At 36.4% G+C, this 18,743-nt stretch overlaps 1 protein-coding gene across 2 annotated transcripts in view; it reads right to left on the minus strand.

Moving 5' to 3' along the window:
* Window positions 1-17,838, minus strand: part of LOC149578228 (transcription factor ILR3-like) — a 119,543-nt gene extending 101,705 nt beyond the window's left edge. For both annotated transcript variants that reach the window (XM_089827873.1, XM_089827869.1), the window contains exons 1-2: window positions 17,759-17,838; window positions 17,442-17,612 (exon numbers count right to left, since the gene is read on the minus strand). In XM_089827873.1, the coding sequence (XP_089683999.1) occupies window positions 17,442-17,557 (116 nt within the window). In that variant the 5' untranslated portion in view covers window positions 17,558-17,612; window positions 17,759-17,838. The remainder of the gene's footprint in view (window positions 1-17,441; window positions 17,613-17,758) is intronic.
* Window positions 17,839-18,743: the final 905 nt, after the last annotated feature.

An 18,743-nucleotide genomic window follows, 5' to 3' on the forward strand; every position in this document is an offset into this window, starting at 1 on the left:
GGTCAGTACAGCTAGCTGGTCGTTAATACGAAATGGATTATTTCAATCGTCAATCTTGTCTTGATCGACGGTTGATGCATCCCCGCATAATAAAGATGCAGGTTATTAAGTAATGCGGGGAAGCGCAATGATGACACGTGGCATTTTTCAAAAAAGACCGTAAAGCCTTGTTATTTTAAATCAGGACCGTGCGATCTGATAAAATCTACGGATGGGATTCAAATTTGAGTGCAAATTGCAGGCAACGGTTACTGAGAGTAAATGTGATTCAGACCTGGTGTGTGCGGTTTTAATTCATAAAAAGGGCCCACGATTTCACCATTAATGAATCACCAAAGTACAGAAAGAAAAGGGCGTTCAAGATTTCAGAGCTAAGGCACGGAATTTCTCGGTTAATATTCCAATAAAATTGCAAAAGACATCATATAGTGCAGAAGTGCGATTTCTGGCGGGTAAGTACTCTGTGACTTTCTGAGTAAAGTTTGAAGCATCTGTTGTGAATTTTCCAAAGTTTCATTAGAAATGCCGCTGCGAAAAGAGTTTATTGGACAAAAAGATTATCTAAAACGTTCAGTGCATGATGATTTTCTCGAACAATTCCCTTTATCAGTGCATGAAATAACAAAGGGAAGGGAGCTCATTCCAAAAAACCCTAGATTGGTTGTGGCAAAAGGATTTTATGACAAAGCTAATTGGATAAGGGATGCCCAGGTTTCCATGGGAGGTTTGGAGTTGTTTAAGAAATGGTTTTCAGAGCGAAAACTGGACACTCCTATGAGCAATGTATGGGAATTTGACATTGGAAAATTAGTAGTCCCCAGTGTTTTCTTTGATAGTGATTTATTGATGGACTTGGCAAAGAGGTATGATCCTATCACAGGGTGGGTAAAAAATCATTTAGGGGTCAACCTTTTTAGGGTTTGCCCTGAATTGTTCAGTGAGGTTTTCAACCTGAACCCTAACCACGCTGTGCATGAAATCATTGATCTGGATGATTTGCAAGCTAGATATGATGCACAACGAGTGTACTTGAGAACAGGGCCACTACAGGAGCATGCTGCTAGGGTTGGAAATTTGCCTGTGATCATAGCCAGTACTCCAGAGCCATTGTTGAGAAGACATTTCAATCTGAGAGCTCAAGCACTATATTTTTCTCTTTGCAAGATCTTGGGTATAGATGAGGGTGATCAAATTCCAGGTTCTGTGGTCCTTATAATTGCTCAAACCCTTCAATTTGGAATGAGTACCATTCTGGATTTTGCCACTTTCCTAGCAAAAGAGATTCACAACGGGCTGGTTGGAATAGCAAAGGAGAAAGTAAACAAACCATTCTGTTGGTATTCATTGGTGATGCATGTATGTTTATACAAAGGATATGCTTTCTTCTCCAAAGGTATGGAGTTAGAAACCACAAAGGATGGAGAAAGAAATCCAGTGCAATTATGGAGTGTGGATATGACTTCAGAGGCCACTGATGCTAGTTATGTAAGATTTGATAGGTATTTTGCATCAAAGCTTAGACTGCTTTTAAGAGGAGATAGCCCTAGAATCCCACAAGCATTATTAGAATTAATCAGACCCAAGGATCATGCTAAAGGGTTACTTGTCAGTCACAACTGGGGGGATATAATTCCCTACAATGTTTCAACAGTAATAAGAGTTTATGGTTTCTTAGGAAAACCTCATGCGTTACCTTTTCATGTACCTTTGAAGATAGGGATAGCCGAGCTCTTGTGGTAGATAGGTACTATAGATGAGAGGGAATTGGTCAAGAAGGGCACTTTCTTTCCAATGGTTACTGTAGTGCATGATTTTGTTTTTGTTAAAAAGGGCTGGAAGCATTTAAACTTGGTTTTGAATAAATATAACATGGCAGAATCTCATGCCAGATTCATTGACCCTGAAGGATTCTATGATCTATTAAGAGAAAGGGTGAGAGCTTCCCATATGGTACATCAGGTTTACTATCCAGAGGATATAATCAGAAATATTTTCACATTGCAGGAGCAAGAATTAAGGAAAGAGAAATGGATAGTTTTCAGTAAAAACCTGGAATTCATTAATGCTTTTGACCCCCAGTACGACCCATTGAAAGATAAGAAATACTGGGGAGATAAAATACAGGCATTAATGAATAATTTTGCTATAATAATTCAGACTATGAATGAGAAGAAAGATATATTTATTAAGGCACACCCAGACAAGGCAGCAGAAATACAAAGAAGAATGAGTGGTAGAAATGTAGTAACTCCTGGCCAATATACATTGCAGAAAAGGGCAGGTTATGTCATGGTTCAGAGTGTGCAACAAGTACCCACTCATGAGAAGCCAAGGCCAAGAAGTCCATCTGCAGCCAGCTCTCCAAAAAGACGAAAATTGGAGCAGGGGTCTTCTTCTTCTCAAAAAGAACAATACTCCCCAAGCCAGTCTCCAATCCAAATAGATGATGAGGTATCTCTAAAGGAACAGCTTAGACAAATGGGAGGAGATGGGGATGTGATTGTCACTTCTATAGACCTGAATGTTGGAGAGCCACAAGAACCTCCTACACCTTCCTTAGACCTGACCATTGCTGATTACCAAGGTAAGGAAATTGACCCAATTGTTGCCCAGGCTTCTGAAAGATTTATTAATGATGAAAATTTTGTAAAATCTAGGGCTTTCGCTCAGTTTTTATGGAGATTAAATATAAAGAATTTTGAGAAAGCTTGTGAGAAGATCAATGCTGAGCAACCAAATAAATCTGACCCGGTTATCAAGGAAGAGGTAAAATCAAAGTTTTTGAATGATTTTGCCCGGTTCACTCCTGAAGCTGGAAGGCAAATAGTTAGACAATCAGGAGTCCTCCTTCTGCCAGAATGGGATATAGCAAATGCTATTGTTTTTGATTCAGTAAGGAAGCAGAAGGATGTTCAACTGACAACTGCTGAAGAAGTCTTACAGGCTCATAGAGGGATCAAATTTAGTGATGACCACCAAGCCCTTGTTTTGTGGTCCATAGATAAGAGAGAAAGTACCAGGATGCATGAGTTTCCCACTGCGGAACATACTGGTACATTGACAGTATACAGGGCTGGTGAGGTAAGTAGTAAACAAGTAATGGGAATGGCTTCAGAAATGCTAAAATTGGGTGGTGTTGTATCTGGACAAGAAGAAGATAAATTTGCCCAACTCAATGCTAGGTTTGAAGAAGTTCTGAAGGCATATGAGGAAAGGGGTATGCGGATACAATCATTGGAAAACAAAATGTCTCAAATGGAGAGGATACTGGGGAAAAGAAAAATGGGAGAATCCAGTGCACCTACAATTGCATACCCTTCACAGCCATTGGTTGGATCTGGATCAACCCCTATTATTGAAATACCTGACACCCCTGGAAGGCCCCAATTCTATACTGTAGAGGAATTTGAAGAAGAAAAAACAAAATTGCATGAGTTGCAGATAGAATTGAGAAATCAATATGAAGAAAAATTAAAGCAGGGTGTAATATATTTGAGGGATAAAATTCAATGGTCAACTTTTTTTGATCAGTTGACAAGAATTGTAGCTCTCATGGATGAGTTGAACAGGGATAAGGATAAACTGACTCTTCTTGCACAGAAATGGAGGGAGAGAAATAATGATATTACAATCATATGTATATCTGCTCTCCAAATGCCTTATCATCAAGTTGAGAAGATTTTTGATTTATTAAATAAGCTAGAGAATTTCGATGATGAAAGAGATTCTTTACAGAGAAGATTAACACTCTGTTTTTCCCAATACATTGCTGAAAAATTCACCCTATTTCCTTGTGCTTTAGAATCTGTTGATACAATAAAAGAAAAAGAAAAGTGGAAAAGGGAGATGGATGAGTTATTAAATGAAAGAATAATAAACATCATAAGTGAAACTAGCCACTGGTTCTGGGCAAAGACAAATGAAGAGCTAGTAAAAATACAGTTGTTTTATACTGCTATGAGGAAAGAATTTGATGTTTTAGAAGAAAATGCAAATTCTTTAATAATGATACAAAGAGAAGCTCTGAGCTTTGATTGGCCAAATGATGATGCTTTTAATAAATGGAAAAATCAGTTTCTAGAACAAATGTCAGAAGATGATGAGGAGGAAAATGTAGAAGTAAAAGTCACCCCCGAAGTTAATAATGAGGACATGGAAAATCCCCAAGTTGAAGTAAATTTACAGGTAACTGAAGGCGATACATCACTTTCAAACCTCATGGCTACTTACTCTGAGGATGAAGAATAATTGGAGAATCAGATCCTATCTTCTTGTTAAAACAAATGAGAAGTATAACAGAAAGGGACCCACCCAAGATGGTTTGATGTGTTAGCTTTTCTGTTATTTGTTTTTGTCTTTTACTACAGACATTTGTCAGTATCTTTTAAGGGGACACATGTCACTCTCTTTAGCCTGAAGCTTGTTGCATCTCACATTATTTAAGTGAGATTCCAAGGCTAAAGAATGGTCCGAATTCTATTTCTTCTAAGTATTGTGCTTAGTCTGGTTTTTGGTCCAAATTTTGAAAGCAAGTTTGTAATGTATTTTGCTGTCAAAATTCTCTGAGAATACATGAATATAGAATGACCTGTGTTTCTTTCTGAATGCCATTCCGAGTCTACTGTAAAGGATATACCATTTTCAAAGGAAATGAATACAAATTATGAACTGTCCCCATATCAGTTCTTTCTGAATTTTGTCTCCTTTTAAATACTTAGCTACCTTGATGTTGTATGAGTAAAAGCTTGTGCAGTTGAATGCAATCAAATTAGGTTGTATATCCATTTATCATTGCTGTTAATTCAATGGATTAAATAAAGGCTTTGATGAATGTGATAAGATTCCTTAAGTATTGAAAAGGATTTTTGAATGATAAGTTCTGATAAGAATTGCTGATAAAATTTGTTGTAAGGCAACAAATTAGATCTAAGAATTTGCTATAGACTCTGAACCCCAATGGATTAGGCACTAATCAAGTTATTTCAGCTGAAGGAGAAATATCTTACAAATGGTTTTTTCAAATGCATCATCAAATCAAATTTTACTTTTATTCCCTGTAGATCTTCAAAGTTGGCCAGCACTTGTCTGCATGGAATGTTTTAGCTTCAGTTAGCCATTGTTGTTGAAAACATCTGCAGATCTATAGAAGAATTCTTGGCCATATCTATTTATGGGATGTGTTTTATCAAGTTAGTAAGAATTATGTATATGTTCAAGGATCTTGAAATGAGAATCAGAATGAAACTAAGAACAATCCTCATACATTTGTTTCAATTTTGAACCATCCCTGGGTACACCCACCCTGGTTTTGCAGAGCCAAAAGAGTAGAAAACCATCTGTGGTTTTGTTGAAGTTGGGTCCAAATACCTTACATATGCAATTGTTAATGAGAATAGGCTAGTCTTTAGATTGTGTATGTACTGTCATTTTGGTATTAAGCATTTTGTCGCTTAGTAGTTTTAGCACTTCTTAAAACACCAACAAAGCGCATCAAACTAGATTCCAAGGCTTAAAGATTAATGTTTGCTAGATACAGTGATACACATAAGGCTTATCGAGTAATTGTTGTTCATACAGATTGTCTCATATTCAATCAAGATGTGGTGTTTGAAGAGGATCGAGGTCCATTTCAGCCTTCTCCAAAGGATCAATCTCCTAAGGCTAGAGAGGTGGATGTTTGTCTTCCATTTGGTTCTCTTGATGGGAGGGATCCAATTGACATTGTGCTACCAGTCCCTCCGTAGGATACTCAAGCTCCACATCTAGTGATTTCAAATCCTATTGTTCCTACTGCAACAAATGTTAGTCCTTCTATTGTCTGACCTAAGTGGTAGATGAAGACCATTGGTGATCTTCATGATGATGAGTTACTTGAGGGTAGATCTTCCCGCAATAAGAGATGCCACATTCAATTTTGCTCTTATGGCCAATATTCACAGTATTTTTGAGCCCCACACCTAATCAGAGGTTAAGGGTATACCATGCTTGGAACAGGCAATGACAACTGAACATCAAAGACTCATGAAGAACAACACTTGGGTGTTGTCCAATCTTCCACCAAGGAAGAAACCTATTAGCTGCAAATAGCTCTATAAGGTCAAGTATAAGGCTGATGGCACTCTTGATAAGTATAAGGCACAACTAGATGCTAAAAGGTTCTCAAAGAGGGACGGCATTGACTATGAGGAGTCAATTGCTGCCACTGCCAAAATGAGTACCATTCGTCTTGTCCTAGCCCTTTCAACACAGTTTGGTTGACACACCTATTAGATCTATGTCAAGAGAGCTTTTTTAAATGGTGATTTGCAAAAAGATCTTTACATGACACAGCGTCCAAGTTTTTAGGTTGCAGGTAAAAAGCATCAAGTTTGCAAATCGGTAAAAGCTCTCTATGGCCTCAAACAGGAATCACAATACATCAAGATCAATAAATATTTGATTGATAAGGGGTTCTGGTGCAGTCCTTCAAACTCTAATTTGTATGACAAGCATGCTAGTGGTGAGATTTTGCTCTTGTCATTTATGTTGAAAATTTGATCAATACTAGTAATGCAACACATTTGATCAAGCAGGCCAAACATAATTTGTGTCTGACATTTGACATGACAGATTTGAGACTTCTCCATTATTGTCTTAGGGTAGAAGTTTGGCAAACAGATACTTCCATATTCATATCTCAGTCAAAGTATGCCAAAAGTTTGTTGGAAAATTTTTGAATGCAGGATTGCAATCCCATTTCTACATGTTTGGAGAAAGGTCTGAAGCTTCAGCTAAATCAGATTCACTAGCAAAGAATGAATCAGCATTTAGGCAGCTAGTGGGCAGCCTATCTATCTCACTAACACTAGACCTGACACCACCTATGATGTTAATTATCTTTCTCACTTCATTACAACCCCAAGACTGAAAATTGGTTTGGTGCAAAGCGTGTGATGTGCTATGTAAAGGGCACTCTTGATTTTGGCAATTTGTATGGCAGAAGTCAAGATCCCCAGCTCATTTTTTATACAAACTCAGTTGGGGGAGGTTTTATTAATGATCTAAGTCTACTTCTGCATATGTTTTCAGTTTGGACAGAAGTGTAGTCACATGGACCAGCAAGAAGCAGCAGGCAGTTTCACTCTCATCTACTGAAGTTGAAAACATGAGAACAATTAAGGTAGCTTGTGAGGTAGTTCGGTTTCATCAGATGCTTGTCGACGAGCATATGCCTCAAGCAGGCTATACTCCCCTCTACTATGATAATGAGGGAGTTCTGAAGTTAGCCGAAAATCGAGTCTTTCATGAATGGACAAAGCATGTAGATCATCATTGTCACTACATCCACCAACTTGTCGAAGATGGAACCATGATGTTGCAGTTTGTGCACACTGAGGACAACACTACAAACATCCTCACAAAGTCTCTCAATCTGGACAAGTTTATCAAGTTTAGAGGACAACTTGGTGTAGTTGATAGAATGACCATTATGGGAGGGTATTCAAATATTGTTAATATTTTTAGTCTCTTTCTATATTTAGCTAGTTCTAGTTAATGGTCATTTAGGCTTTTTAATTTAGATTGCTTATTCGGACCTTTATTTAGATGTTGTCTTAATTTAGACAACTTTGCATTTTGGTTCATAATATTATTAGTGTTTGTAAACTCTATTTAATAGATCATTAATAATACAAATACCATCCTGTTTTTAATCATTTCAAATTTTATTGTTCTTCCAACTATTAATATGCTGTAGTTTATTCAATTTGAAAGTTTTGGCACAAGTTCAAGAAATGAAGCACCACTAGGAAAAAACCAAAAGGATGGTAATAAGCTAAAGTTCCAGAGAAAATATATCATCTATTACATCCCAAATTTTGGCTCAATTTAAAATTCTTCATATAGTCGTTGAGGTTTCCTATGAAGTCAGTTGACAGGTAAAATTAGTTATGATCATGTGAAAGGGTAAGATGGTTAATCGTTGTAACTTCATATGAAATTGGCATGATAGTTAGTCATTATGATGCTATTATATTGTTATCTTGAAAATATTATGGAAAATTGGTTATTCATCATGGAAGTGAATTGGTGTTAGCCGTTATGATGGTTTACGAATAATAACTTGTTGAGGAATATGGTATAATCGTGGGGAATTTTCTTGTAGGAGTATGTCGAAGGGGGGGAAAACATTGCTAGAAAGGAATTGGGCATGGGGGAATCACCATCACTGGGCAAATAGGTATGAGTCTTGAACAACCCTAGCTACGGGTAAACGGCTAGGCAAGCAACAGTGTGTGGGACAACCATGAGCTACCCAATCGATTCATATGATAGAAAAGGGAAGTTTTTAATAAGCATTATTGTTTAATAATTTAAATTGTTACCTTCGATTGTTGTGGAGTCTTCTCAGCATATTGACATCATATTATTATGATATCCATACTTGCACACACATGTATATGTATATGTGCATATATCAATATGATGATATTAAATAAATATATAATTAAAAATATATGCACATGTACGTAAACATGTGAGTACAAACAGAGATGGCATAATACCATAATGCCAATATATTTTTGTTTTATCAATCTTGAGAAATATAATCTCTAAGTCCCTATTTTGGCTCCACGTCATTGAACATATGCCATTTTTGTATAGGCGTATTTTCTTCTTATAAATTTTAAATTAACATCTGAAGAGTATCTTGAAGCCAATATTGGCCATGTTCATCACATCTTCTTGATAATCGATGTTCTTGTTAAAAACCAATCGAGAGTTCCTATTATATATCACCGCGGATGCGGATTTGGGAGCTATCTCTCATTTTTTCCTTTGCTAAATCCGCAGAGTAGTACTTCTAATATTTCTGCAGATACATCTGATATTTCCGCATAGCTGGCAATATTTTCGACCTATTCTTTCTATTTCCTCATATCTTCATCATTCCTTCTCATTCAATTCTACGACTCTGTTCTTGGCTCATGCAAAAGAGTTGGGAAGATCTCACATATATTCAACTTACGAGTTCAGGGGATGCTGCTTTGATACAATTAGATCGTGTTTATTATATTTTTGTATGAGCAGTTGATACTATATGGCATTGTTGGGTTGGTTTTTCAAATGTATATCAAAGAGCCAAACCTTAGGCCAGATAAGAATCTATGTCCATAATGCTATCTCTCTCATGTTTCTATAATTCTTATGAGATTTTATATTAAATTAGCTCTAAATTTTCTAGGAGCAGCAAACAAAGTACAAGTGGGTGCATGTTGTACTTCCGATATGTGAATATATGTAGTGAGATTGTGTGTTAGGATCTCAAGAAGTCTGGTAAACTCCAAGGACTCACCAAGGCGGAGAAGCCTTAGATAAAGGGTGAAGAGGAGTGGCTCCCCTACAAGAAAGAAACAATATGATCAGTCATTCCATTAATGATAAGAATCTTCAAATGCAAATTACTTGAGCGTTAGCTCATGATTGTCCAAGTACACTCAGTTGCCGAGTTGAATGGTGAGACAATACTCTAAATACCAAGATGCTCTGTTGTAGGATATGGTGTTCCCCATCTATTTTCAGGTAGGAAGGGCCTTTCTCGTTAGAGATTGTGTGGGGATAAGGTCGGTCCGTGGTTGGGTAGTTAAGCCCCTGACAGTGTTTTTCCCTCTCCACAAAATGTCAGGAGATGCACCATATAAAGATAAGTTATGCATTCAAAACATTGACGGTAACAGGCATTTTACTTTATCATGGATTAATTTATATCATTGATTCAATCATTTCCTTTAATGAAAGCAACTTTTCTTGTCAATATAATTGGTAACCAGTTAGATTGGTTGATCTTCCAACTGAACATAGAATATGTCTATATGCAAGAGATAGGTTTATCTAATGGATTGTTATTTCAGTCTTTCATTTATGTGAATAATAAATATGAGCGAATCTTCTAATTATATGTTATTGCCATAGTTAGCAATGGAAGGAGAAGGGATGATATAGTGGTATTCGATGCCCTAAATGATACAGTGGTATTTAATGCCGTAAAAGATACAATGGTAATTGATGCCCTAAATAATACAGCGGTATTTGATGCCCTAATTGGTACAATGGTTTTTGATGCCCTAAATGATACAATGGTGTTTGATGCTCTAATTGGTACAGTGGTTTTCATGCCCTAAATGATATAATGGTATTTGATGCCCTAATTGATACAATGGTTTTGATGGTATTTGTCATATTGATAGAGTGGTATAGCTATTTGTTCCTAAGTGGTATTTATGGACTAACCTGGGTCTTGCAGAAGCATCCCTGTACAAATTTCAGTTTTGAATTCTACAGTATGTAGATCTTAAATGTCGTGTTAAATTCATTGATGGTGTCTTCAATTGTTACTTATGAAATTTTTGTTCAACTGACTGTAACCATTAATCTCATTCACATGAACATAATTGTATGACTATCTTCCTATGAATATGAAGTAATAACTGTATTTCTTTGATATGTTAGTTGTTAGGTAAGACCTGAAAAAAGTGGTTGTTACATCATCCCTACACAATAGGTTTTAGCAGTCTTGGCCTAATTGTAAGTGGATGTATATATTGACAAGCCAATGTGGTCTCAAGGTCAACAACAACACATTTTGGTATCAGTCAATGAATAATCTAAAAAGTCTATTTGGTTAAGTTTCCTTTGGTCGTTAGATGTATACAAAAATTGAAGCAAACACAGATTTGCCTAGTTTTTTGCAACTAACTTGGTGCATAAGCATACCAGAAATGGATCGATTAAGTTCGTTTGGATTCAAACTTTTAATGGTAGATGAGGCATAATGATTAACCAAAAGGTATGTTGAGTAGTACAAAGAAAACTCATGTAGAGCCTACTTATAATTCAACACTTCACTATACCCAAAGGCAGCAAGATGAGCACTTTGGAGTAAGCAGAAATGGTTTTGCCTAGTATCTACCTCCACTAGAAAAGCCACATGCATGTATACATACTGATGCAATACAAAGCTGGTGTATCCCCAAAGGAGATGACAAAAACCCCCAACAAAGATAACACAACAAGATGTAGTTGAGAACGAGTCAATTTATTATCAATAGATCTTGAATTACATCAAATAATCACCATACATGTTGAGTTGTAAGGCCTTCCCGGTTACAATCTGTACCATCTTAAAATGGACACACTTGCATTTTAAGACCTTTTAGCACCCTTTTCCATAATTCCTCCCTCAAACCATGGATGGACCTGTGTTTAATGTCTCTTTTTCTCTTCTCTTCTTCCATTTCACTCTTCTTTGTCACTCTCGCTCTCTGACATGGTCTTTTAGGTATCATTTTGATACCCTTTTAACCATATCTCTTGTTCAGTTCACTATCTTCCAGTTTCACCTGCACCACCTTCTAGAGTTTTATGTGGCCTTTCTAACCTATCCACTAGGACTAGGTCAACCTAGACTAGGTTGACACAAGTCGACCTTGTCCCTGGTAATTGCACGGTTCGGGGCCTGAAAGTTCTCGAGTTTGCCAATTAATTAATTTTACTCCCCCATCAACCTAAGTTGTTTTCCCACCTGAAAACTAGTAAGGAGGTTGGGGGCTTCATTTTCATATCTCATCTCATTCTCAAGGCATTCAAGTATTCAAGACAAGGAGTTCAAGTATTCAAGCAAGCAAGCAAGCGATTTTTCTTCATGCATTCAAGGATTCTTTGTGGGCATTTCCTCCTCAAGATCTAGCTTGTTGTCGGCCATCAAGGGAGGAGATCTACACTAAGGCATTCATTATCTTCTTCATTGATGCACATCTACATACATGGCTCCATGATGTGGTTATGATAGATCCATTGCAATTGCGGAGATATCCTACATCCTTCATACAGAATTCAAGATCTACAACATACATCGCAACAAATCCTTATTGATAAGGGTTTCTGCAAGTAAGGTGGATATTTACATTTATCTTGTTTCCTTTATATTTACATTTATCATTTACGGTTAATCCCTTAACCTCGGGCTTGACCAAGGGATGCCCTCCCCGACAAAACCCCCAAAACCCTTATTTTCTATGTTGATTTACAAGATATTGGTGAAAGGTTTGCAGATCTAGAACCTACTTTTCTAGAGTTTTCTAGACAAGTCAATTTCAAGTTGCCAGACTACATCAACTTGGTTGTAAGACATCTTCTCAAGTCAACCTAATCCTTCAGTCTCCGTTTTTGGGGAGTTTTCTAGGGTTTTTTCCTTTCGTCATTTTATTCAAGATTCGCCATCGGAAGTTCAAAACAATTTAGATCTACGAGTTTTGGAGCTAAAATAAATCTTCCTCTACACATGTCAAGGTGTGTCTTTCATATTATTCTCTTTCATATCTTTACCCTAGACTTAAATCTTAATTGGGCTGATGGTATATACATAACATCTAGATTTACATTATTCAAGCAATTAGTTCAATTTCACATTCACATTATCCTATCAAGGGCCAAAGAGAGCATTTCCTTGTATTGCATTCCCCTTTATAATTCAAATTTAGTATTAGCACCCTTCTTCCTTTGGGTTCTAGCTAATCTAATTTGGATCATAAGTAGAATAATATTTGGATATTCCCCTCTTTCCCTCACATACATATTTGAATAGCTCGGTGCCCAGTAAAGTGGAGGTCTACATCCTATTGAAGTGCTTCCATTTTACCACTAAACACAACCAATACATTCCAGATTACAGACCAGCTTCTATACTTTGAGCCTTAGCTACCAATCCTTATCTAACTCCTTTTTGATGCTCTACAAGACACATCTACATTACATATATAGCCATTAGGGCTCACAGGTCGGCTTTGAGTTCACATTCTCCAAAATAGGAAATGTGTTATACAATATAAAACTGACCTACAATGAGAAAATAACTAAATACATAATACATTATAAGAATGTCGGCGACCTTAGATATTGGTCCTTACATGATCTAAGAAACCATATGCAAGTCACAAATCCTCACAAAAAGAGATGAATCTCACAGAAGCAAAATACCATGCATCATTTGAATAACCACATAGGAAATCAGCACCCGAGAAGATGAAACATAACAAAAAATATGTGTAACATTAAATTCCACGAACATAGGATAATGATCCAGGATAGGTCCGCAATAAGAAGCTAAGCCTGCGGAATCTAGAACGGAAAATCAAGTGATCACCAACTCAACTGTTAGATAGGAACTGGAAACAGAAAACAAAGCAAATATATTTTAGCTGATGCAAGACTGCCAACAGTCCAATGATGCTCTTGCATCAGACACCCAAGGTCACAAAAGATGTTCCATAAGAACTTATGAACATCTGAAAGAATTCAGCACATAAATTCCATGCTCATTCTTAACCCACAAATCCTCTTCATCAATCATCAAAGAAGTCTATTCAAACTTACTACTGCAACTAAATGTTACATCAGATACCTCAAATCTGCTGCTACTACCAAGATCAAATGAATCATACTTACCATTAGAAGTCTTCTTTCCTTTGCCTTTGTTCTTCACCACACAATCAGATGACTTTCCTAAATTAGACTGTCTTCCATCAATAAGCTTAGCCACATGCTCTAATGTACTAATTGAAAGTTCTAAAAACACTCAAGTTCTTTGCTCTTCCTCCTTCCTCATCCTTCAAAGGAATCAAAACAAATTTTCTGCCATCCTTTTTAACTATAACAGTATTCTTTTTACAATCATGAATAGCTCCTCTGTCAAATTGCCAAGGTCTTCCAAGTAAAACATGACAAACACTCATGTTAACATCACAAAAAAATTTAATCCTTAAAAGGCCCAATACTAGAATTAGCCAAGCATTGCTCTCTAACTTGCACCTAATGATCATCTTGCAACCAAATGATACCATAGAGAGTGGGATGTTTTAACCTCCGCGATCCAAGTTTCTTTACCATTTTCTTTGATACAAGATTATCAGTATTACCTCCATTCATAACAACCTTGCAACATATACCCCCAAATTTGCAAATAGTTCTAAACAAGTTTCTTCTTTGCACTAGTTCCTTGTCATGCTTAGCCAACATGATCTTTCTCAACAAGAGAGATTCTCCAACTTTAGGTGAAGCTAAATCAACATTAGATGTTTCGTCTTTCTAATCTTCCTGTACAACTAAGTTTTGTTTGTCAAACTTTTTACCAATATATTCAAAAACTCGATGTCCTTCATTGCCACATTTGAAAAAAGTACCTTTCAACACAAATTTCTTATTAGAAATTATTTGCTTACCCCCTTATCCACTTTTGTCAACTGTTTACTTGCTTTCTTCCTAACTTATCTTCTGCCTTCAATGCATATTGATAAGCATCTTCAACTAACCTAAATTTCAACATGCTTTTAATTCATCTTGAATGTTAAATTTCAAACCATTAACATACCTTGCAACCTTTTCCTTAAAAAGTTCACGATGTCCAAATCTAATCTGTACCTTGAGAAATTCTTCAGTGTACTCTTTCATAGTCATATCTTTCTACTTCAAGTTTTACAACTTCTTAAACAATTAAAGTTCATAATCTTCATGAATGAATTTAGCCTTCAACCTAGAAGCCATAGGTTTCCATCTACTAACCTTAGGTTCATCATTATCCTCTCTATCTTTCTGCAATTCTTTCCACCACAAGGCAACATGACCTTTCAATTTAGTCTATGCCAACCTAACCCTCTATGGATCTACAATATTCTCAAGCTCAAAATAATTCTCAAGTTCATTAATCCAATCTAATGATTCCTCAAGATCCAAAGAACCAGAATAATTTGATACATCCATTATATGAATCTTACCAACTTGTGTCATAGCTCTCGGCAATCTTTCCTCTTTTGCAAAGATCTCTACTTCAGGTACTTCAAGATCTTCCATAACTTCCACATATTCATCCTCTGTCTCAGGGTTTCTCCTCAAGCCATTCAAGACATTACGAATCGCATTCCTCATCTTTGCCTTAAATTCTTCAAACATATGCTCCAAAATCCTAGGATTCAGCCTTTTAAGCGGCATTCTAAATTAAAACAAGGTGCAACTGCCTCAAAACAAGGTGCAACTTCCTCAATCTTTGACAATCTATTGACCAACAAGAAGCCCTCCTAGGATTCAGCCTTCTAGGTGGCATTCTAAATCAAAACAAGGTGCAACTTCCTCAATCTTTGACGATCTATTGACCAACAAGAAGCCAATAGGTTTGTAACAGGTTACCAACAACTTGTGCAAGTCATCTGCAATTGTGAGCTAGAACCACGATCTGCCACCTCACAACCAAGAAGTCTAGGTCTTAACAAGTCCCACAAGATCAACCACGCTTTGATACCATCTCATGCAATACAAGGCTAGTATGTCCCCAAAGGAGATGACCAAAACCCCCAGCAGCAACAAGATACAATTGAGAACGAGCCAATTTATCATCAATAGATCTCTAATTACATCAAATAATCATCATACAAGTCGGGTTGTACAGCCTTCCTGGTAACAGCCAATACATTCTAGATTGCAGATCAACTTCTATACTTTGAGCCTCATCTGCCACTTCCTTATCTAACTCCTCAATGATGCTCTCTAAGACACATCTACATTACATATATAGCCATTAGGACTCACAAGTCGGCTTTGATTTTACATTCTCCAAAACAGGAAACGTATTATACAATATAGGATTGACACACAATGAGTAAATGACTAAATACATAATACATTATAAGAACATCGGCGGTCTTAAATATAGGTCCTCACATGATCCAAGAAACCATATGTAAAGCCACGAAACCTCGCAAAAAGAGATGAACCTCGAAGAAGCAAAATATCATGCATCATTTGAATAACCACCTAGAAAATCAACACCCGAGAAGATGAAACATAACTCCAAATATGTGTAACCTTAAATTCTGCAAACATAGGTGAATGATCCAGGATAGTCCACAATAAGAAGCCAGGCCCATGGAATCTGGAACGGGAAATCAAGTGGCCACCAACTCAAAACAGTCAGGGAGTAACTGGAAACAGAAGATTAAAGAAAATATCTTTTGGGTGATGCAAGATTGCAAATAGCCCAAGGATGCTCTTGCATCACATACATAACAGCCTAAACATAAAAATTTAAGTACACCCACACATGCTATAAACACAAACTAACATGGTTATCTCCAACTAGCAGCATGCCCTAACATGTCAAGAATGGATCTATCTAGTTTTAGGATTCAAAGCTTTCAAAATGTTCAAAACTTATATAAACCAAAGGAAGCAAGATGTGCAGCTTTGAACAGAAAGAAAAGAGTTTACTTTTGGTTCCCCTCCAGCAAAGAAGTCACACATGGATGCACCCATACATGTACAGACTAAACATAAAAGCGACCCCTAGATACTATAAACTTAAAATATAAGTTCTGATAATAGACACAATGATGAATGACTTCTAAATTGAATAACAAAAACCTTACTCTACAGATTATCAAGAACAAACTTACCATGTAGAAAAATCAATGCGCATCGTGTTCAATGTGAAAGAGGAAGATGGAAAAGACAAAAAAAAAAAAAAAAATGGAAAGGTACGCTTGATCTTATAAGCAAAGCTTAGTGATATTCAGGCCCTATGGATGCTTTAACAGCAGTTTTTAAAATATCTGTTAAGAGAGATTGAGGTTCAAAAAAATGAAAATTCGTGGTCAAAATAAAATGAAATAAGATCAACAATATTGAAAGCTAAAATGACCGGGTTAGCTGTCCCTTGAATTGTGTTTGGCCTCCTTGAATTGTGTTTGGCCTCGCAGATGTTAAAAACTCTCTTCAATTCTCCTTTTAATAATTTCTTTCAAATCAATTGATAAAGAAAAATCTAAACCATTCCATTGATACAAATGGACACAAAATATTCCTGTACGTTTAAAACACAACCCCAATGCGAAACGCACACAAACATAAGTGAATTAAGCTGAGAAATTACAGTTCCTTCAAAAAACAGTGTATAAAAAAATGAAAATTCATTGCAAATAAATTCATTAAAAACAGTCATCTAACTACAATCCCAAACTTAAAAGTACAACCCTGGTCCCTAATGACTGATACCCAAAATCAAAATTCATGCAAGCTTATTACCATTCTTTCCAGTGCGCTAATACAGGAAAACAAAACCATTGTTTCCACATCAATGGATGCACTCTCTGATTCTACTTACTGGAATTAAAATCCCAAACGTAAAAAATCAAAGCCAAGTGAGCAACCATGAACAAAAATCAAAGCTAACATCCATTTTCTCCAACTCAGCAGATACAGAAAACAATATCCGTTCTTTGCCAGTAAATGACATTGAAAAACGAAATCACTGACATCAAACAAAGCTTCCCAGAACAGAATTCAGCAGACGTAATCCAACATTCAACATTCACTCAAAACATATAAATACTCAGAGAAATGGAGATCGTTAGGCCTACCTGCAATCTTGGTGGTCATTGATGGGCCATAAAAATGAATTAGCCGGCTGACCCACGACATCCAACAAATTGTCATCTAAAAAGGACATCAATCTACTCTTCTCTGGAGATCCCATGATGCCCAGTTGTCCCTACTGGGTCAAAATGGTACTAGTACTAATTCTCTCTCGGCTGTCCCTCGCAACAGTAGCAACAGACATTGAACAAATCAATTACACAAGAAATTTTTTTTGTTTAGAATTTATCAATTCGTGGAATTTGACACCGGGAAAATTGTTTACAATGCATTGTTGCAGCAGAACGAGGAGGAAAATTACCGCATTTATCATGATGTTCATTGCACTAAACAAAAAAGTGGAGACAGTGGCATCGCGGAGACTAATTTAATTTACGAGGTCAGATTATTGGGAGTAGTCGCCTTTTTTAAAGCAAATTGGAGGACCAGTCAGAAGATAAATAAATGAATGCTTCCCAGGTGCATACACACTTGGATTTGGGGAATATTCCTCGACGACAAATCGCGTGAGATAATGATGAGACCAAGTGAAATTTATATGCCCAGTGTTAATATTTTATCTGTGCTAGTGTTCACGCTCCCGTGCTTTAACGTGGCTTCTTAGGTTTTGGTGCCGTGTATGGGAAACCATTTGTTGCAACTCGTTATATCATATTTTTAAAGTTGCAAATTCATGTCTTGATAGGTGAAAGGAGGAGAAGTTTTAGTATGCCTATTTTCAATGTGTTTCACTCATTCTATGTTTGTTTTAGTTTCTTTTTTAACATTTCATTTTGGTATTACTTTTTGTAATGGTTGTGTTTATAGTGAGACATATCCGTGTAATATATTACTAGCAATCGCACCTTAGTGTGCAATAGGTACGTCGAATAGGTGTGGGGTGTCAATTAGGCAAAAGTGTGGCCTATTTGCTTTTATACACATGCAAGATATGTGGTCAATTGGAAACTTTATTTTGTACCAAATTGTGGTCTATTTTTGTATACACATATGTAATATATGTGATCAATTGAGAACTTTATTTTGTACCCTACTTAACATTGCACCTCCCACCTCTATCTCTTTCTCACCAACTCCTATAAAATATAATAGAGAATTTAATTATTTATGTATTCTCATAATAATTAGAATAAAATCTAAAATCATTTTTCTAAAAATCCTTAGAAAAGAGAGGAGGGGAAGAGACAATGATAGAAAGGGAGAGGGGAAAAAAATTATATTTATATTTATAAAATTTCCTAGAAGATATTGTATGTAGTTCAAGATCTTGGATTGCATTTGCATCA

The sequence above is a fragment of the Cupressus sempervirens genome, chromosome 1 (assembly GCF_028749045.1).
Source record: "Cupressus sempervirens isolate cs-2001-9-10 chromosome 1, ASM2874904v1, whole genome shotgun sequence".
In the NCBI taxonomy this organism is placed as follows: domain Eukaryota; kingdom Viridiplantae; phylum Streptophyta; class Pinopsida; order Cupressales; family Cupressaceae; genus Cupressus; species Cupressus sempervirens.